The sequence below is a fragment of the Thermobia domestica genome, chromosome 10, assembly GCF_964235325.1.
Source record: "Thermobia domestica chromosome 10, izTheDome1.hap1.1, whole genome shotgun sequence".
Lineage (NCBI taxonomy): Eukaryota > Metazoa > Arthropoda > Insecta > Zygentoma > Lepismatidae > Thermobia > Thermobia domestica.
The window spans coordinates 73,859,580-73,882,961 of record NC_137463.1 but is presented as its reverse complement, the minus strand read 5'-3'; the positions used below and the strand labels follow the sequence as shown (position 1 = coordinate 73,882,961).

Sequence of the window (23,382 nt, the reverse complement as noted above, 5' to 3'; positions counted from 1 at the left end):
ACATCGTTATTTGTCGCCGAAGTGTTGGCCAGAAACAACGTGGGAACGCTACCGCAGCCACCTTACAGTTCCGACCTGGCACTGTGTGACTTCTTTCTGTTTCCCCGCATCAAGAGTGCCTTGAAATGACGGCGTTTCGACACGATTGACGCAGTGCAGTCAGCTTCGACGAGGTGCCTCAACAATGTTCCGGTGGCCGAGTTTCAGGGGACCGATGAAAGTCATGAAAAAGCGCTGGCAGCGGTGTATTGATACCCAAGGAGCTATTTTGAAGAATTCTAGTTCATTGTACACAAAATGTCAAGAAATGTTTCATATGAAACCAGTCCCGATACTTTCCGAACACACCCTGTATGTTTTACTTTGTCTGAGTAGGTATAAACAATGTCTTTCATGAACGATTGAATTGTTTTAGACATCTTTGAGTTTCATCATGAGTATAGAACAGAGTATAAGTTGATAAGTTCTTGAAAGACTATCTTTCAATTACAGTTATATTGCAGGAGATATTTCCTGTTGAAACGATAAAGAAGGCCGCCCAATTAGGATTTGGTGCCATTTATGCAAGTGAAGAATATGGAGGGACAGGACTAGGAAGGCTGGAAGCTTCACTTATATTCGAAGCATTATCGCAGGGATGCGTTCCCACGACTGCTTATATGAGTATTCACAAGTAAGACAGTATTTTCAATATCTATTTTGAAAGTTAAATACTATGAGAAGTAACTCACTAGGTTTGAATTGGTGTAAGTTGACATATAATCTAAATTAAGAGAATAGGCACTCACTATAATTGACACGTAAGTAAATTAGGTTGTACATAAACATGTAAGCATTTAGTTAATAAAGAACAACTGTGCTTCTACAATAAAATCTCGCAAAATTAGAAACTACATTGTTTAGGAACTATAAATAGTTGTCAGTTCGCGCGTGTGTTTTAGATACCACAGCTATTCCAGACATGTATCCTTAAATAGGAAACGGATGCAATATTTCGAATTTCCTCTTTCCTAGGAAGTTCAGAACTAAGATTCTGAAAGTGTCACCCTATTGACAATGAGCTAAGTAAAATCGTAAGGACTGTATTTATATTATACCTGTATATCTGCACACAAATCTAAGATGACGTGTTATAGATATAGTAAACCATATAATTTAATTGCTCGGCTTACGGCCTCGCCTCTCTTGTGTATCGGCCTTTGCATCAAGAGTGAATTTCGTGTATTTGCTCTTTAATTACATTTCCTGAATTTGATCCAGCTGGGAGCTTCGCCCCTTGACCCCGTGTTTACTCAGTCTACTGCCTCGCACCTCTTAAACCCACAATTCTATCAGATTTCAATTTTTTTTTCGTATTTCAACTATCTAAAATATAAGATTTTGTATCCCAAGAAAACGCCCATTTAAATAAAATGGGAATTTCTTCATCCCCCCCTTTAGACCCCTTAAAAACTAATATTCATTTTTGGTAATTTTCTTGTGGATTAATTAGTCCCGGAAGGCTACAATCATGCCAAATTTTATCATTCTAATCCTGCCGGAAGTCCCTAAACATTTTGGAGTGTAGAAGTTGTCCCATACAAATAACATGGGAAAGATTTTTCAGTTCCCCATAAAACCACTCTACAATTGGAAATTTTTATTTTTGACAGTTTACTTACTTAACGCTAACGAAAACATATAAGCATATCGAATTTCCAGTTTTTATTATAATTCCAAGTACCTAAAATATGAGATCCCAAAAAGGACCATTTAAATAACATGGGGAATTTCTTCATCACGCTTTAGACCCCCTTAAACTTAAAAATATTCACTTTTGTCAATTTTCCTGTCGGTTAGTCCCGAAAAGCTACAATCATGTCAAATTTAATCATTGTAGCTCTACAGGAAGTGCCCAATAATTTTGGGGTGTAAAAGGTGTTCCATATAAATAATATAGAGGAGATGCCAAATTTAAACTTTTCACGTTAACCGGAAGTAACCCTTTATTTTATATCAGTTCATGTAGTTTTATATACAGAGAGTCCATAAAGTCCTGCAGGAAAGTAAAACTATAACTTGGAAACTACGTAATGTATTAACAAATACTTTTTGGTGTACTTACAGAAAGGTTCAAAGTTTTGTTTCAGCTAGTTAAGGTTTATCGCCAAACCTCCAATTGTGCACCATTCACGTCCAAACACTCTTGAAGTCTTTTTGGGAAACCAAGAATTGCGTGTTGGTGATGCTCATCTGGAATGTTCAAAATCACATCAGTTATTTTGTTCTTGAGATCGTGCAGATTAGCTGGCTTCTGCGAATACACCTTGGTCTTCACGTGTCCCCACAGCCAGTAACCACGAGGCGACAAATCTGGTGATCTTGCAGGCCAAGGTGTGGGTCCTCTTCGGCCAATCCATTTCTCCTTAAATTTTTCGTTAAGAAACTGTCGAATTTGAAGGGCATAGTACTGCGGTGCCCCATCCTGTTGCATGTGGACTTCATTAAGAATGTCTGTAGCATGTTCAGATAATTGTTACCATTTACCATCTCTTCCTCGAAGAAAAAAGGGCCAATAATGTGGTCCATTGAAACAGCACACCACACATTGACTTTGGGACTACGCCGCTTGTGTTTCTTGAATTCACGTGAATTTTCCACCACCAAATTCGGCAGTTGTGCCTGTTCACTTTTCCTGACACATGAAATGTGGCTTCATCTGAAAACAGAAATCGAGACAGAAGGTCACCATCTTCTTGTAAGCGGGTAAGCATTGACTTACAGAATTCCATTCTCATGTCACAATCTTCCTCTATCAGCTCGTGCAAAAATTTTAATATAGGGCCAGACCTCCAAATTGTTGCATACGATCTTGAGTAACGTTGACTTCGGTATCCCCAGTTCCAATGATCTACGTTTAAGCGACTTCATTGGACTCCTGGCTACACTGTCCTGCAACGTGTGAATCACATCGTTACTTGTTCCTGGCCTTCCACTGCGTGGTAAATCTGACATACTTCCTGTTTCTTTGAACTTCTCGTACCACCTCTTGATACTTGTTTCTGCTGAGGGTGTTTTCCCATACGTTGTTTGGAATTTTCTCCGCACTGAAACGCAAGATTTTAATTCCGCAAACAACAAAACATATTGTGCCTTTTCTTTAATAGACGCCATCTTAAGTCACGTGATTAGCAGCGCAAATGTCATCGAGCATTGTGGTCAGCATGGAGCATTGTGGCAGAACAAAACTTTAAACTTCCCTTCTTTCAACCCCAAAAATTTATACACTTAAACGTAACGGTTTCGAAGTTTTGGAGTTTTACTTTCCTACAGGACTTTGACTCCTTGTATAGTTAGGATATTATCTTATATATAAAAGAGAACGTACAAATCCTTTGTTAGCTCATCACGCTAATACGGCTGAACCAATTTCTTTCATTTTTGGGGGGTTATTAAGATTTGGACCCTAGATGGTTTTTATCATATCACTTTAATTTTCAATTACCAGTGTCTTGAGATAATTGACCATTCAAGTGTCCATAACGTAGAAATCCTTTGTTAGCTCATCATAGCTAAATCTAACCGTATTTATATGCAACCCACATGACCGTGTCACTCGGCGGGTTAACATAAATGACAGGCGATATAATGTTAACATTTACTGCAATCTTCTATGGTTTTTATCATATCACTTGAAAGCGAAAAAGTAAAAATTATCTAAGTAACAAAGTTTATTGCGTTCCGGGGTGACCCCAGCGAAGCGGGGTGAACGCTGCTAGTCTTATATATAAAAGAGAACGTACAAATCCTTTGTTAGCTCATCACGCTAATACGGCTGAACCAATTTCTTTCATTTTTGGGGGGTTATTAAGATTTGGACCCTAGATGGTTTTTATCATATCACTTTAATTTTCAATTACCAGTGTCTTGAGATAATTGACCATTCAAGTGTCCATAACGTACAAATCCTTTGTTAGCTCATCATAGCTAAATCTAACCGTATTTATATGCAACCCACATGACCGTGTCACTCGGCGGGTTAACATAAATGACAGGCGATATAATGTTAACATTTACTGCAATCTTCTATGGTTTTTATCATATCACTTGAAAGCGAAAAAGTAAAAATTATCTAAGTAACAAAGTTTATTGCGTTCCGGGGTGACCCCAGCGAAGCGGGGTGAACGCTGCTAGTCTTATATATAAAAGAGAACGTACAAATCCTTTGTTAGCTCATCACGCTAATACGGCTGAACCAATTTCTTTCATTTTTGGGGGGTTATTAAGATTTGGACCCTAGATGGTTTTTATCATATCACTTTAATTTTCAATTACCAGTGTCTTGAGATAATTGACCATTCAAGTGTCCATAACGTACAAATCCTTTGTTAGCTCATCATAGCTAAAACTAACCGTATTTATATGCAACCCACATGACCGTGTCACTCGGCGGGTTAACATAAATGACAGGCGATATAATGTTAACATTTACTGCAATCTTCTATGGTTTTTATCATATCACTTGAAAGCGAAAAAGTAAAAATTATCTAAGTAACAAAGTTTATTGCGTTCCGGGGTGACCCCAGCGAAGCGGGGTGAACGCTGCTAGTCTCATATATAAAAGAGAACGTACAAATCCTTTGTTAGCTCATCACGCTAATACGGCTGAACCAATTTCTTTCATTTTTGGGGGGTTATTAAGATTTGGACCCTAGATGGTTTTTATCATATCACTTTAATTTTCAATTACCAGTGTCTTGAGATAATTGACCATTCAAGTGTCCATAACGTACAAATCCTTTGTTAGCTCATCATAGCTAAAACTAACCGTATTTATATGCAACCCACATGACCGTGTCACTCGGCGGGTTAACATAAATGACAGGCGATATAATGTTAACATTTACTCCAATCTTCTATGGTTTTTATCATATCACTTGAAAGCGAAAAAGTAAAAATTATCTAAGTAACAAAGTTTATTGCGTTCCAGGGTGACCGCAGCGAAGCGGGGTGAACGCTGCTAGTAATATATAAAACAAAGTTCTGTGAAAAATTAATTCTGGACACTATAATTGTGTAAACCGAAAGTATTTAACTAAAAAGAATAATAAATAAAGTGAAATGGAGAGCCAAAAATGACGTCGAATGAAAATAGATCTGGCTGAGCTGTGCGAATAATTTTTGATTTTTTAGAAGGGTTTATACATATTTTTCAATTAGATGTTTAAATAATTTTATTGTGTTCTCACATTGGACTTTGCTTAATTATGAATAAGAACCATTTTGATTTGTAATCTTTAACTATATCAAGATGGATGCTATTAATGATTAATTTATTTTTTTGTATTTTATTATCTTTGGATTTCGCATTTGTTTATAATTTCTCGTGCTCTTAGCCCCCTATGAAGATAACCAGAAAGACATTTTCTATGTTTTCCATATGAAATATTTTTTTCTCTGTAAACATGTGGCGATTTCCTGTGTTTATAGCATTGTAAGGAAGTGAAGTGAAATATTTAAATCTGTTATTCTATGTTAGTTTTCTAAAATGTTAGGACAGTTTCGTCAATATCTACTCTATTGCAGCGTTTATTTTTTCTCTTAATTCTTCTAGTATGTGCACGTGGATGATCGATAAATATGGGACTATTGAACAGAAGAAAAAATGGATACCCCGATTAGCATCAATGGAAGTTTTCACATCTTATTGTTTAACCGAGCCTAATAGTGGATCTGATTCAGCATCATTGTCGACGACAGCAAAACGCGACGGAGACTACTATATTGTTAATGGGTCTAAGGTAATAATGTAGTTATTAGACAGACAGACAGATATATATATATTACAGGAGAAGACGGTGGCTCAGTAATAAAACGTTTACTTCTATTGTGACAGGTGCCCTGGTTCGAACCCAGGGCATGTGAGCTTTCGGTGTACAACCTCGTGTTCGGTGGATTTTCTTGGAATTGTTCCAATTCCTCCAACATTATCATTCTATCAAATCTTTTATAATAATTCACTGTTATTAATTATGTTTCCTGTAGCCTACAGGGCATAAACATGTATGTCAAACAAGAAAAAAACAATATATTACACCCGAGACAGTGAAAACTCGGATATTCGTTATTAGCTAATTAAATATTATGTAACACTACAGTAACATAAACCAACTAGTATGGCATTACTGCACAAGAAGACTTGACTAGTCAGATGGTGGTTAGGTAGTGTGTAGTTAGCACATCGAAACCTAAAGCCATTATTTTTACTTAAAAAAAAAAAAAAAAAAAAAAAACTACCCTTGCCACCCTTTATTTCAAGTATTAGTTCCTCGATTGGTTCACGGTGCAGACTCATTGGCGAACATTCTGTGGATTACCGGGAATTTAACTTGCGTCCAAGCGAACAAAAGTATGCGCACTATCTATTCTGCTTTATAAGAATATTATAATATAATAAAAATGAAAAAAAATATAATAACTTATATTTTTTTATTTTTGATGTACGTTATTTATGTAACAAATTTACAGATACATGTTCTGCGACGCCAATTTAGGCTGAATCGTTAAGAATCTTCAATAACATTAACAACAAAATAGGAAAAAAGTGAAAGAAAATTGACTAGGAGATGAGTTTTAAAATATCATTCCAGCATTCTCCTGATGGAACTGGGGAAAAACCTGGCGAAATCTCAGTTAGGATTGCCGACCTTTCTATCTTTTAGCTGTATACAACATAAATTATGACGTAGTCTAGAATTTAAAAAAATGACCAAGTACAAATGTTAAGACGTCAACAATTCAAGTCTTAAGAAAGGTTTGAAAGTATTAAAAATTTACAAAGGATATCAATTTTCTTTGTTTAGAAACTTTTTTCAGGACAAAGGATGTATGGATATGTTAGTTCCATTCCCACATGTATAATTTAGAATGAGATATGAGTCATACGCGAAATGCAAAGAATGAATCTTTACGAAACTGATCTCTGTCTATAATGTATGAAGTTTGATCCAACTTCGGGAGGTTACATTATATCAAATTACAGGAAAAAAAGATTCTAATAAATGTGGGTCAAACGTAGTTTTATTTCAGAGCTACACTGCTGTTTATGAAAATAGCAACTTCCACAAAGACCTATGCTACAACAGTAAAATTTATTCCAGAGATTTGGTTCATGGCAGGATATAAGAGATTAGAATTACAGAACTATACATCACCTATGACCTTGAAAAATCAGTATCGTGTGAATCCACCGCGTTTTGAGATCAGCGCATCTATACGTCCTGGCATGGAATTAAGATGATGCTGAATGTCTTCCTAGAGGATATTCTACATCATATCCAGACATGCTCGGTGGACAACATATCAGGCGACCGGAGAGGCCAGGGAAGTGGTAATACCTAGTATACTGAGAAGAAAGCTTCAACATTTCTCGCTACACGTGTTTTGGCATTGGTCTGATGAAGTATGGCATCTGGAGTTGCCTGTAGGTAGGGCATCACTCCGGGCTCTAAAACCTCACCAATATACCGGTTGCTGTTCAGATTACTCTGGACATGGATGACTTGCAATCGCATGTTGTAACCAATGGCGCCCCACACCATCACGCTGGGCGTTTGTCCGCTATGACGCTCAACAATGCAAGCTTACATAATGTGCTCACCATGGTAGCGTCGTATGCTTATGCGGCCAGGACAGGTTGAAACGGGACTTGTTCGAAAACACCACATTTTGCTATTCAGCATACTAATGACGGTGTTCGCGTGCCCCGTATCAGTCTGTTACATTTGTGGTTTTTGGTTATGGGAAGCCGTCGCAATGATACGCAAGCCACTAGTCCAGCCTTGAGCAAACGATGTCGAACAGTCAACGCCGACATGGCAATATTCGTGACAGTGGTCCAGCGTTGAACCGACACTGTGGATGCTGCTGTCCAGTCCGTTATCACCATCCGGACAATATGTCTGTCATCTTTTGCTGTGGTCACATTGTGTGGTCCAGTTCTGCTTGTAGCTTTGTATGACCCTCTTCTGTTCGCTGCTTCTACACGGGTATCACTGTCGTCGCAGCATGTTCTGTACTAGCAGCAATGTCGCGGTACGACAAACCCACTTCCCGCTGACCAATCACTCTGCCCCGTTCTAACTCACTTAACTGCGTATTTTGCGCCCTTTGATGTCGACGAGGCATACTGGCACTTGCCCACATGTTTCCATTTTGATTGACCACTATCCACTGCCTCCCTGCGATATGCACTGACCTTATGTGGTACCATTCGATCACAGACGAGAGGGCACTGCCGGCCATACGTGGACGCCATCTGTCTGAAATTTTAATCACTTCTTTCTACAACATCCTTACACATATTCGCAAGCTTTGGATTCATTCGGACCACTCATCCTGGGTGTTGCAATTTTCATAAACGGAAGTATATGAGCTACCGAAAGTACCAAAATACAGTTTTCAATAGTAGTGTAGCTAGAATTTTTTTCAGGGAGGGTGTAATGAAGCACTCAAGAAAATTTTGAAGGGGCCATCTCCAATGAATGAAAAATTTTATTCTCTCTCCCTCTCTCTCTCTCTCACACACACACACACACACACACACACACACACACACATACATACATACATACATACATACATACATACATATATATATATATATATATATATATATATATATATATATATATATATATATATATATATATATATATATATATATATATATATATATATATATATATATATATATATATATATATATATATATAATGTGTGTGTGTTCAAAGTGAATGTTTTCATCATCTTTGTTGTTCATGATTAAACTCTTTTACAGTGAAAATGTAAGAATTTACTACCTCAAACAACTGGGATATATTAATACAATTGATTTCTAATATAAGTAAGTAATCACTGCGTTTAAAATATGTGTGGCTAGTTTATTTAAGTGGAAGCAGAGAAATATACTTTTCAGTGGCGTCGATTAGACGTTAAAAGTGAGGGGGCAAGATATAATATGAATATGTGTATATCAATGTTACTGTTCCTGGTTGTTTCTAACACTTTGTTTGACGAAAGTTTGTATAACTAATAGGATACTATCTTTTGCAGTTAAAATACCGTATATCGTGTTTCATATTTAATTACATAAACTGACAAGAGCAACGCACATAGGTACTAACCCTTGATTCCTTTCTCATGAACATCTCAAAATTCTGTCAGGAAAATTGTATGATCAAATTGTTTAATAACATATTTGTAAAACAAATAAATAGAAAGGATATTATTAATCATACTAATGAATAATGAGGCTTGTTTTGTAGAAGTTATATTGAAACTGGGGATTAATGAACAACTCACATTTTTAATTCCACACTTGCCATTATATGTATGTTATTACTCTTAGAAAATGAAAGACAGTAAATACTACAAGCATATGCTACGACGCAATTGTAATATTAATTCCTTTGAATTGCAATTAAATCGCAATTCCTGTAGCTGTCTTAACTCCACGGGAAGACAAATAACCAATACACACTTACGCAACGACAAATATTATATGGTACCATTTTTTTCTATGAACCAGTAATATATGCAAAAACTTTACATTTCCAAATGATACTAAATACATTAATCTTTTAAATTATGGCTTTTTAAAGGTAAATAATTGAATTTCAGTCAATCAGCTACAGCATCATCCCTATTTATCCTAAGATCATGGTTAGTGCCTCATTTTCTTCAGAATAGAACAACTTTCAAACGGTTCCATTTACGTTTTCCTATCGTGTCCCTAAGAAGAGGAAATTTTGAGGGAAATCTGGATTTTTCAAACTTTGATCCCCTCTGGACACCCTTTGTTAACGCACAGATCTCAAAATCAGCTGAAAAATACGAAGGGGTGTACTAAATGTGTATAAAAAATGTCAAGCTTCTATCTTGAAAACTAAGTGCGGGAAAATGTTTACCAATAAGCTAAGAACATTCCCACAATGCCCCAGATGACCCGGATGTAATATAAAATTTTCTTGAAACATTCCTATTTATCCTATAATCATTGTTCGTACATCATTCTTTTTAGAACAGAACAGCCTTTCAAACGGTACCATTCACATGTCTCCTTCATGTATCTGAGGAGGGAAAATCGCGAAAAAAGGGATCTTGTTTAAAAGATAACTTTTTCTTTACGTTTTTGCCCCTCTGGACCCCCTCTCCCCTCTGTTTTATCGCATAAATCTGAAAAGAATCTGGAAAATATTAAGGGGTGCACTGAATGTGTGTGCAAAATTTCGATCTTCTAGGTACAAAATTAAGCCCTGCAAAAAGTAATAAAAAAGTCATAACAAAAAAATATTATTTTTAGTTATGACGTCATCACACTACGTCTCGACGCAGAAAGGCGTGAAAGGATATGTAACGTGTTCTACAATGCCTCCAGACTTGAGGAAAAAAAGCAGTAAAAAGCTTGGTACTTTTTAAATCGAATAATGAAGATTTTAACCTATCACCGAAAAATAGATGATATAATTTAAAAGAGTTAAGTGGTCACTTCAAAAAAGTGGAGGCAACTGCCCCCTCTTGCCCCCCCCTAATCGCCGCCCATGATACTCTTACAGGTAAAGAAAATAACTTATAGATACACGCTTCTACTTAAAAGAGAATCTTTCTGTTCTGGTGGGCAGCAGCAAACTTATCAATAACTTCTTCAAGATTAACGATTTAGCAATTTTCTTCAATATAAAGTAATCCTAAGTTTTTCACCTACCATCAGTCATTGAACTGCATATATTCTTTAATATTTTCAAACATGAGAATGGCCTTTCACATATAGTACTAGAAACTGATATAGTCACAGAGATGTCATCTAGCTTGTAGGTTTCTAGAAATGCGTTTTTGTAAACACAAAAAAGATTAATGAAAATCATCAAGAAATCAACTTTGGTTTTCTCTCGTCTTCACACAACTTAATTGTGTTTGGGAGGATTTTGAGTTCACATTTGAATATTTCCAGATCACTTCCATAATACTGGGCCATAGTCTCCACAATATTGTAAGTTAGAAAGTTATCCCTTTTTGGATATAACGTGGTGATTGAACTAATGATTTTGCTACATGATCCAAAGCGTTTTCCGTCTCAATGATTGCCTTATCAATAGTAGGCAGAAAAATGTCTCTTAGTATATTATCTTTAGAAAATTCGTTTTCTACCTCAAATGAAGGAAGAGATTCATCCAAAATAAATTTGTGATATTTCGATGGCGAATGTCTAGTTCGTTTCCACGAGGACTTCTATAGTCTATCTGGAATTTCCAGCTCTGGAATTTCAAGACCATTTTCTTTGCATATCTCCAAACATTCTTGATAAATTTGTCTGAATGTTGTTCGTTAAGAGTCATATTCTCCAGACTTCATCTTCGACAGCGTTTGAACTAGTGAATCTACAAGAATCAAACCTTCGATATGTCTGTTTATACTTGAGATAAAGCGAAGCTCAAAGTCATAGCATGGCAGCAGTCATCTCAAATTTACCAGCTGAAAAACATTCCTTCTCGTACAGATCACACTAATTTACCGGATGGAATGATGGAAGTAAATAAATATCGCAAGTTCCAGATTTGGTTTAATACCGCATAATAATATAAATAGTTGTTTGGTAGATCAACTGTATTATTATTATTATTATTATTATTATTATTATTATTATTATTATTATTAATAATAATAATAATAATAATAATAATAATAATAATAATAATAATAATAATAATAATAATAATAATAATAATAATAATAAAGTAAAAAGTGATGGACAAGGACAAATGTTCTTAAGAGACAAACGTCGCACAGAAACAGGAACTGAACTCTAACAGGACACTGATTTTCCGTCCCAGTCCACTTTAAATGTTAAGCCTTGGTCTTGGAGCTTAAGTTTCACTTTAAAGTAAACTGCCAATGATTATCATGTATTCTTAATATTTTAGAAAAATGTCCCGATTTCACGCTCTAAAAATATGGTAGCCTAATCACTGACGAAACTAGACATTTGGTGCCCAGGGCAAATTTTGCGATTAGCATCCCCTTCATCTACATCTCCACCAAGAAAACACAGATTAATTTTCTGGTGCCCGGGGCAACTGCCCCAGTTGCAGCATCTTGTTTTGATCTGGCCGTAGTTCAATTATTTTGGTTACTTTTACCCTTGATCTCTAAAACTGAGTAATGAATGTGCCTTTACTTCATTAAAATGATAAAGTGAACACTCTTTGAAGCAAAAAGAGGAAATGTGTTTTTCTTTCCCTAATATCAGTGTTAGAACAGACATTTCAATCTGAACTCCTTACACCAAAAGAAGTATACGTGGCCTTTTTCTTTCTTTCGTTTGTTTACCTTCACTAGTTTTTAGAATTTGACGTGAATTCACATACACAAACACTTCACACCCACACCGAATGACCAAAGCTCAGCGGAAGAACATCAGCTTAAGATTCGGAAGATGGTGTGATCGATCCCTCGTGGATAAATATTTCGACTGAGGAGATTACCAAGATTCTTTCTCTGTGTCACTAGGGAAATTTTTATGACCCTATTGACTCATTTCCCTCATTTCTATCCTATGAGTTTCGGATGTCTCAAAGTCTTAAAATAAATTCAAATGTAGTTGAAATAACTTAACGCTACTATCCTGAAGTCGATGCCAAATTAATCTTTAGTTTTGATATTAGATTTGAAGGAGGGGCATTAATTGGTATATCTTATTGAAAATTCATTTCACCACTGATTTACTGTTCCTGTAATGTAATTTTCTCAGCAATGCATAGTTTGACGAAGATCAAATTTAAATCTGTGATAAAAATAGGTATTCACTGATTGAACTTACTGAATGGAATATCTGTGGACCAGTCCCACAAACTGCTGATATATCTCTGATTACTAAACATCAGATAACGGGATGATACAACCTTGTCACGGGTTTTTTTATACAAAATAGCATTACTGCCGCGAACAAGTTGTATCACCTTGGTATCTTACCTGATGGTTAGTAATCAGGAGATTGTAGCACTGGCTCTGTAATAAACTTCGGAATTTCTCTAGTAGTAGCAGTTTTGAGATTAAGCTATAGTTAAAATCATTTAAAAGAAAGTACTTCTGAACGATTTATTTATAAAGAATCACTGATTTTTGTTAGCCTCATTTCTCCAGGCTTTACTTAGTAGTATGAGTCCACCAAACGCTGACTCCGTTTTCCTTGGAGATCGCTAGTATCGCTTGTTAACATCGCAGCAGAAGGTTTCTACTAAGTTGCCAACGGCCAAAACCGTTAGGAAACTAGACGTACTAGAGACAAGACGAGAATGTAATCGAGAAGGAGAACCAGTATCAGTAGCAAATAGTAGGTGTTGGTAGTATTCAGTATCTTAATTTTCTCGAACGATTGGAATACGAAGAACAGAGAGAGAATGACAGAAATAATAAAAACTTATACTCTCTTCTTTTACTGTATGTTAAACAAGACGACTCGATTTATTTGATGATGATGATAATACCAAATTATTTAATGGATGCTACGCATTTGTTCTATGTTGCCATAATCAATGGAAATTAATTCTTTAGTGTACGAAGACTTCTTTCGTCCAACACAAGTGTAATGTTTTTGTGCATGTATTTGTAAGTAAGCATCTCTTATTTTAGTATATCTTTCAACATCGAAGCGAATGAGAATGCCGACTGATTTTGCTTTTTTTTCTGGTTCTTTGTCGAAAACAAAGATGATAACCAGATAAGGGACAGAGATTAAAAGGAACTTTCAGACGGTGAATTCAATGCATGCAGCTTACAGATTTCGATGAATTAGATCTTGCTGTACTACAAACAAAAACGAGCCTGGAGCTTTTTACTCGAAACGCAGACTATTGCAACATACGGTATTTTCCAGTTGACAAGAGATGTTTCGGTAGTACTTTCACTTGTGGCCACTATCAACTCACCGTTTGTCGACCTATAGCAGTATCAGTATATATATATATATGCCCCCTAAAATATCTATAATTACACGTGCATTGAAATATATGCATTTTTTTTTCGAAAATTAAAATCTTAAAAGCGAGGTTAAAAAAAATAGTTCCTTCTTTAGCCCAACCCAAGTGTTCTAACCGCGTTCTCGTATAAAGTCCAAGTTAAATAAGAACTTGAAAATTAGATACAGACGCACACATAACTCTTTACAACGTTACTTAGGGAGAAATGGCAATATTGGTTATTGCAACCGACCAGACAATAATAAGTAGCGAGTTTTGTTGCGACAGATTCCTGCTGCTCTATTGCAATCTAGAACAGACCCCCCTTTAATTTTTATTGCCCCCCCCCTTGTACAAAAGTCCGAATTCAACACTGGTGGGGGCCACTAGGGGGGACCAAGAATTTGAGCAATAGGGGACTGGCCCCCAGGTCCTCCCTTGGTTCCGCCACTGGTTTTCAAGCCCACTGGTTTGAAAAATATGAGGTCTAGTTCAAGTAGTTGGAGAAATTACAGAGAAGCTAGTAGAAGTCTATCTCAGTAGCCATGTTTTCAAACTATATCGTACGATCTTTTCAAAGAGTAATTTGAGTAACTGTTGGAAATCTTTGATAGCCAGCCTTATCTTTGAAATTTCATACATATAGTTAGAATTAAGGAAACGTTTTGAGGGTATTTGAAGATTAACAAGAAGAAAAAATGAGTAAAACGTGAATGTTTAAAATACACACATTGCAGAATGAAGGTACTTAATAGAAACAGCTTTCCAGTCATGAATCGCTCGTCGTCGGAGTAGAGGTAAGAAAAAAGAAAATTGAACAAATAATGTAAAAATGTTTGGTCACATGTCATTATCAACCATATTATATAATATAACTCAAGCACGCATTATGTAAATGGTTATTCAGTGGCCAGCAAAAGGGTCCCGCACAATCTCGGTTGTCAATAGGTTTGGAATGTTTTGATCAATTTAAATATCAAGAACTTAATATTAATACTCGATATGGCACTGAAAAGCCATATTTGGTAAATTCATTCCGGCGTATTTATGAATAGAAAATCCATGAGTCGGGAAGCACTTTTGCTAACCACTATACACACACACATACATTGTTCGTTTTAATCTATTGATATACAATACGATAAACTGCATAGTAATTGATCATCACCTGTACAGTACTATAAGTTTAATGTTTCACACTGAGTAGTATGAAAAATCTGCTTTTTAGTTCAAGTCTCAAGTAACACAGAAATCTACTGCTCAGTTTAACTATAAGCAATATACTATTTGCTCTTATGTGAAAACAATTGGTACCAGTAGATAGCTACGCAATCTTGTAAAAGATCTTTTCATTTTTCCATCGATGCTCTGCTGAGTTTAAAAATCGCTCCTAATAACGTTTCTTTTTTTTTTTTTTTCAAAGGATCCTAAGCATTTTTAAAGTGCATTTGAATAGAATTTAACTTGTTCGTTTGTTAGTTGTTGTTTTTAGTGTATATCTTCTTATTACAGCTATTATTATACCAATCTAAAATGGCTGATATTGTATCTGAGTTTTTATGAAATAAGTAATATATATATATATATATATATATATATATATATATATATATATATATATATATTCTCTGGGTTTGTGGTTAAGGATTTGCAGATGTTTAAATTAGATTAAACATACTTTGTATCTTCTAGGGCAGGCCGATCATAACTGCTGAAGGATGAAACGGAGCATTTCAATCATGAAACTGAATCTGATAGCTTCACAAAACTATCAAAATATGACTTGTGACATTACAGCATTGTCTCATATAACCGAATTGCCCATCATGAATTCTAGTAGATATATTACAATGTGTCACGTCCATTGACTATAATACTAACTTAAACCATAACTCCACCAACTCAATCTCTATCCAGTGAACGAACTCGTGTAAATGAAATAATATTTTGCGAATGTTTCCAATTTAGACACAAATATTCACGAATTTTGAGAATAAATTTTGCTTCATTTAGCTTAAAATATAAACAAATTAAAGTTAAAATATATAATTGTATTTACTATATTATATTAAGACATAATTACGAACTAATAATTATTTTGCTTAATTTAGATGTTCATCAGTGGTGCTGGTGTTAGTGACCTCTATGTAGTGATGGTTAGGACTGGTGATGCGGGTCCCAAAGGCATCTCCTGTTTAATGATAGAAAAAGATACTCCTGGTATGTATTGTTCTTCTTCGTCTTCCTCTTCTTCTTCTTCTTCTTCTTCTTCTAATAATAATAATAATAATAATAATAATAATAATAATAATAATAATAATAATAATACAGTTAATGAAAGAAGAAAATGTAAGTTTATGACGAAAATATTCAGCTTTTGATTAATCCTTTGAAAATATTTTAGTGAGTCATTTAATTTTATAAATAAAGAATTCTCTTTTTATTTATATCGGGAACTTGAGATCTAAGGATCTTAGATCTTCTTTTTTGAATATTCCAAATAATATTATCATTTTTAAAGGTATTTAAATTAGTTTGATGTATAATTTTGTAATATATTGGTAAATATCAGACCTCTGATTGAGAGATTCGTAAGAGACTCTCAGCACATGTGACTTTTATGATGTTAACATCGTTTTCACTTGTTTTCTTGATATACTTCTAGTTCCCTTGGCTTCCATTTCACAAGTTATTTTTTTTTTCTGACCTCTTTAGTATGAAAGTATTTAAGGACAATAACGGAAAGTCAAAGTTTCAATCAAGTAGTTGAGGTTTAGAACTTAAATTCGATTAAAAATTAAGGGGAATGGTTATGCTATTATAGAACTTAATAAATAAATAAATAAATAAATAAATAAATAAGTGAAGTAATCATTTTGTAGTTACAATTTGAAGATATAATGAAATTCTGGTTATTGTTTATTCTATCTTACTCGCAAGCTTCCTCAGAGGTGTATCTACAATTAGCGACCTTTCAGTTCAAGTTTACCGTATATCTATTTTAAACTTTTTAATAATAACTCATCTTAAAATCTTGATCATTAAATTTAAATATTTCTATTATCGTTTTTATTACACATTTTCCTTTTCTTTTCTTTTCTTTTTTTTCTAACGTAAAGAATAACTACTTACTAATTCTATGACCTATGGAATTCAGAGGTTCAATGCTGTATTCACAAAATCTCTCCACTGACTTCTGTTCGTAACCAACTGGATCTAGTATTTACTTCGCATTCTTATTTCTGCGAGATCCATCTTAATATTACTTACCTATCTGCGCCTACGTCTTCCTAATGGTCTTTTTCCGATTGGCTTTCCAGTTATAATCTTAAAAGCTTCCGTACTTTCTTCCTTCTGCTGTCCACTTGAGCCTTCTGGACTTAATGCCCTAACAATGTTTGGTAAACGGTATAAATTATGTAGTTCCTCGTCATAAACTTTCCACCTCATGCTCGTTCCTCCTGGGTTCAAATATTCGCATCAAGATTTTATTCTCGAATACTTTCGGTCTGCGTTCTTCGCTCACAGTAAGCGACCATGTTTCGCAACCATACAACACGACAGGCATAATTATCGTTTTATATATTTTAAGTTTCAAATTGTTTGACAGAATTTGCGAAGTCAATAGATTGTGGACTGAATAATAGCAAGAATTCCCTGCTTTCAGTCGACATTTAATTTCTTCGTGGATTTGGTTTTGGTTTGTTAATATTGATCCTAGATATTTGAAATTATCCACTTTGTCGAAAGTATTATTTGATATTTTTTTAAAAAATGAAATATTTGAGTTTTACGTCCCACGATTATGCCGGCTAGGCTAAAGGAGACTGTGATGATGAGAAATGAATGAAATGGTGGAATGAAAGAAGTGGAAGAAAACGGGAGAACCCCGAGGAAACCCACGCACACCGTGTTTGTTGATATTTTGAAGTATCCATAATTTGCAGTATTACGAGCATGGCGAGTTTTCATAGAATAGCAAGGTAAAAATGGTTAAAATGTAAACATTTAAATTTAAATTCAATAATTAAAAAATATTAAGTTGTGGAAAAATTTTTATTTATTACAAGTGAAGAACCGATAATCTATAACCAGGGGCGTCATTTAGGGGGCATGAGGGGGCAATTGCCCCCCAAGAGTTTGAGGAATAAATATACTTTAATCGATTGTCTACTAATACACTAGCACAAAACGCGAAAGTCTTATGACGGTGGTGCTCTTGCCCCCTCAAGCGAAGTCTGAAATGACGCCCCTATCTCTGATGAAGCTGGCGGATACGCTAACAAAACGATCTTTATTATAATCTGATATAAAATTTAGAAATTCAAATTATTTCAATGAATATTCATCTGACAGTATCAGAAAATGTTTATAAATAATATCAAGTAACATTTATTTAAAGGTCAACTTACAGTAATAGTAATGGCTTTGTATGCAACTCATTTTTAACATAAAATGTCATTGATATTTTTAGCTATAAATTGTGTTCATAATAATAATAATAATAATAATAATAATAATAATAATAATAATAAATATTATTACTATATTATTATTATTATTATTATTATTATTATTATTATTATTATTATTATTATTATTATTATTATTATTATTATTATTATTATTATTATTATTTAATATTGGCAGTTTATAATTGAAAAGAACTCCGTATTTGTTGCAGGTTTAAGTTTTGGTAAGAAAGAGAAAAAGATGGGCTGGAATGTTCAGCCTACTCGAGCTGTTATATTTGAAGACTGTCGAGTACCAGAAAGTAATAGAATTGGAGACGAAGGAATGGGATTCAACATAGCAATGCAAGGATTAAATGGCGGAAGAATTAATATAGGTGAGTTATTTTTATTTCTGTTCATTACAGTTTAAGTTACTGTTCGTTACAGAAAAATTATCTGTTTTATTTTATATATGTAATTAAATGGACAATGATATAGGCTTATACGTAATTTATATTAAACCCTAAACCCCAAAATTTACTTTTTAATTCCTGTCTTCGAAACAACACACACTTGCGTAGATTCCATATTTCTTCATATACTTGTGGAAACGCATTGAACAGCACCCCGTATATAAAATCCGATTTAAGGTGAAATTAACAGTAATACGTAGACGCCAGGCTGATCACAATGTCTGTTAAGGGCATGGTGCTAATATTTTAAGTGGCGGACAACACACTGTAGTAGTGTGTATTAGTCAAAGCCACCGAACCCCTATTATGGAATCAAGTAGCTTCGATCGTGGTCTTATAATGGGACTGTGAAAGAATGGGTGGCTCTTCCTGAGAATTGCCGCTCGCGTGAGTTCTGACTTGTTAGTAGTCCATCGGTGGTATATATGATGGAAGGCAGATGGTTCCCACAAATGTGCCCCGCAATGCATCGGGGAGCGCCTGGATAAAAAAAAGAAAAAAAAAGAAAAAAGAAAAAAAGAATCATTTGGGTTGATCCGGCGTCGTAAATCTGTCTTCAACATTGGGAGGAGGGCCGGGTAGGACCGTTTCCATAATCTTTTTTTTTTTTTTTTTTTTTTTTTTAAGCGATGTTTAATATATTTATGAAGTTGGAAAACAATGCTGTGGAGGATCAGGGGCGCAGAGTTGTTTCCAACACTGGGAGGCGGGCAGATTTGAGGCTTATTCTGGGAGAGACCAATTTCATCTCACTTTCCTTCGTGGCAATCGGATAGAAATCATCATATTTCTCCCCCAAAAAACACATTTCAAATCGGATTATTGGGGGGGGGGCAGTCCTTCCAGTTCCAAGATTGTCCCCCTCATCCCTCCGGGCTTTGCGCCACGAGATAACGATCGCCAGTGAAATCACGTCCGAGAAGTTGGCCCCCCCCATTGAAGCACTAATGATCTCTTCTAGTGCAATCGTTAGTGCTTCGTTAGTGCTTCTTAGAACACCAACTCCCAACATTAGTGCTTCAATAGTTTGGACGCTAGAAGCAAAAAACTTTGGGGGGGGCCAACTTCACGTTAGCCCCCCCCAGAAAGCACTAACGATTAAACCAAGTGCAATCGTTAGTGCATCGTTAGTGCTTCCAGAAAACACTAATAGTTTCGTTAGTGCTTCAATATTAGTGTAGATATGGCCAATTACATTTCACGAAAAGCCCATAAGGAATACATGGGGAATTTTTCATTCGGTCAAATTCCCGCCAAATTCAAAAGCGCTAATGATATCTTCTAGTGTAATCGTTAGTGCTTCGTTAGTGCTTCTTAGAACACCAACTCCCAACATTAGTGCTTCAATAGTTTGGACGCTAGAAGCAAAAAACTTTGGGGGGGGGCCAACTTCACGTTAGCCCCCCCCAGAAAGCACTAACGATTAAACCAAGTGCAATCGTTAGTGCATCGTTAGTGCTTCCAGAAAACACTAATAGTTTCGTTAGTGCTTCAATATTAGTGTAGATATGACCAATTACATTTCACGAAAAGCCCATAAGGAATACATGGGGAATTTTTCATTCGGTCAAATTCCCGCCAAATTCAAAAGCGCTAATGATATCTTCTAGTGTAATCGTTAGTGCTTCGTTAGTGCTTCTTAGAACACCAACTCCCAACATTAGTGCTTCAATAGTTTGGACGCTAGAAGCAAAAAACTTTGGGGGGGGCCAACTTCACGTTAGCCCCCCCCAGAAAGCACTAACGATTAAACCAAGTGCAATCGTTAGTGCATCGTTAGTGCTTCCAGAAAACACTAATAGTTTCGTTAGTGCTTCAATATTAGTGTAGATATGACCAATTACATTTCACGAAAAGCCCATAAGGAATACATGGGGAATTTTTCATTCGGTCAAATTCCCGCCAAATTCAAAAGCGCTAATGATATCTTCTAGTGTAATCGTTAGTGCTTCGTTAGTGCTTCTTAGAACACCAACTCCCAACATTAGTGCTTCAATAGTTTGGACGCTAGAAGCAAAAAACTTTGGGGGGGGCCAACTTCACGTTAGCCCCCCCAGAAAGCACTAACGATTAAACCAAGTGCAATCGTTAGTGCATCGTTAGTGCTTCCAGAAAACACTAATAGTTTCGTTAGTGCTTCAATATTAGTGTAGATATGGCCAATTACATTTCACGAAAAGCCCATAAGGAATACATGGGGAATTTTTCATTCGGTCAAATTCCCGCCAAATTCAAAAGCGCTAATGATATCTTCTAGTGTAATCGTTAGTGCTTCGTTAGTGCTTCTTAGAACACCAACTCCCAACATTAGTGCTTCAATAGTTTGGACGCTAGAAGCAAAAAACTTTGGGGGGGGCCAACTTCACGTTAGCCCCCCCAGAAAGCACTAACGATTAAACCAAGTGCAATCGTTAGTGCATCGTTAGTGCTTCCAGAAAACACTAATAGTTTCGTTAGTGCTTCAATATTAGTGTAGATATGGCCAATTACATTTCACGAAAAGCCCATAAGGAATACATGGGGAATTTTTCATTCGGTCAAATTCCCGCCAAATTCAAAAGCGCTAATGATATCTTCTAGTGTAATCGTTAGTGCTTCGTTAGTGCTTCTTAGAATACCAACCCCAACATTAGTGCTTCAATAATTTGGACGCTAGAAGCAAAAAACTCTTAGGGTGCAACTTCATGTTAGCCCCCCAGGAAACACTAACGATTAAACCTGGTGCAATCGTTAGTGCTTCCAGAAAACACTAATGGTTTTGTTTTGCTTGACTATTAGTGTAGATGTGCCCACTTATATGTCACAAAGATGTCCAAACCCACGAGGTCGGCGGTCACGAGTTCGAAACTTACGCTCACTCGACCTCAACTTCACGAAGTGAGCGTGTGATAAGGCTGGTGATGTGGGCGTGAGGTTGAGTGAGCTCTAGGCGAGACTGGTGAGGTGAGCGTGAGGTCAGACTGGTGATGTGAGCGTGAGGTCAGGCTGGTGTTGTGAGCGTGAGGTTGTGTGAGCGTGAGGTCGAAATGAGTTTGTGAGTTCAGGTCGAAATTATTTTTTTAGCGTGAGCTTGAGTGAGGTTAGGTCATCTCTGGTTATGAAACTCCCATAAACATATGGGGAATATTTCACTGGGACTAATTCCCGACAAACTCAAAAGAGCTAATGATATTTTTAATACAATCTTTAGTGCTTCGTTTGTGCTTCTTAGAGCAGTGACTCTTAACACTAGTGCTGCAATAGTTTGGTCACTAAAAGCAAAAAAAAAATTCAAGGAGAAACGTGAAGTTAGCCCCCAGGAAGCACTAACAATCACACCTAGTGCAATTGATAGTATATTGTCGGTGGTACTAGAAAACACATAATAGTTTCGTTAGTGCTTCATTATTAGTGACGAAACTCACGTAAGAAAAACATTGGGAATTTTGCGTTGAGTTAAACTTCCCGAAATTCAAAAGCACTAATGATCTCTTCCAGTGCAATCGTTAATACTTCTTAGAGCACCAAATCCGAACATTAATGCTTCATTAGTTTGGATGCTAGGAGTTAAAAAAAAGAGGGCTAACTTCACGTTAGTTCCCCAGAAAGCACTAACGACAAAATCTAGTGCAATCCACAGTGCATCGTTAATACTTGTAGAAAACAGTAATAGTTTTGTTTGTTTCTCTATTAATTCGATTTTGGGAGATGAATTTCATTACCTTTCTAATTTTTTCGTATGAAAATGTAATTTTTTTCCTTGGTTCATATATAAACAGTCATTTTATTATTTTTTTTCTTCTGCATTGCTTTACGATACGATAAAAATTAACTACAATCCTTTGCTAATTTTAGTATGTTTAATTCTGTTTGTTGAGTTTGTAAAATGATTTTTACGGGTTTTGGAACATAACGTTAATTGATCTTTTACAATAGTATTATTTATTTGTGAACTTTAGGCTTCGTGATTCAAAGTTGTATAAAAAGATGAAAATGCTAAGAAGACTGTAATTAAAACAAGGTAAGTGTCTTTACAGTTAATTAATGTGGAGTAATTAATTAATGTGAAGTAACTGTTATTGATTAACCTTTTTCTTGAATAATTCTTCTAAAGAGATTCCTGTTGTCACCCCGGTTACCCTAGCAGACATCTCCTACGTTAAATACAAATTTTTAACAGGGTTACCAGTAACATACGAAATTTAATACCAAGCAGTGTTCTACTAATTATTCAATATACACAAACCAAATAAAAACAAAGAAGGCATACTTCAATAATTATAAATGTATCAACTCAACGGTGATATGTATACACGACCCCAAAAGTGCATTACCACCTGCAATTCTCCTTTCCCTAAAATAGCAGGCAACCCAAACAGCTCGGCGGTTGAGTTGGTTGCAACTTCGGAAGGCGTTGGACTAAACCACAATTTTGTCAGAAATATATCAGTGTGCCAAACTGCAAATAAGAGAGAAATAAAA

General features: G+C 35.6%; 1 protein-coding gene across 2 annotated transcripts in view; it reads left to right on the top strand.

Annotated features, from left to right (window-relative positions):
• Positions 1 to 23,382, top strand: part of LOC145662493 (isobutyryl-CoA dehydrogenase, mitochondrial-like) — a 53,313-nt gene that overhangs the window by 14,177 nt on the left and 15,754 nt on the right. Inside the window, exons 2-5 of one of the 2 annotated variants that reach the window (XM_081728112.1) lie at positions 493 to 673; positions 5,594 to 5,780; positions 16,106 to 16,214; positions 18,679 to 18,843. In XM_081728112.1, the coding sequence (XP_081584238.1) occupies positions 493 to 673; positions 5,594 to 5,780; positions 16,106 to 16,214; positions 18,679 to 18,843 (642 nt within the window). The remainder of the gene's footprint in view (positions 1 to 492; positions 674 to 5,593; positions 5,781 to 16,105; positions 16,215 to 18,678; positions 18,844 to 23,382) is intronic. The other variant, XM_081728110.1, reaches the window with a different exon arrangement.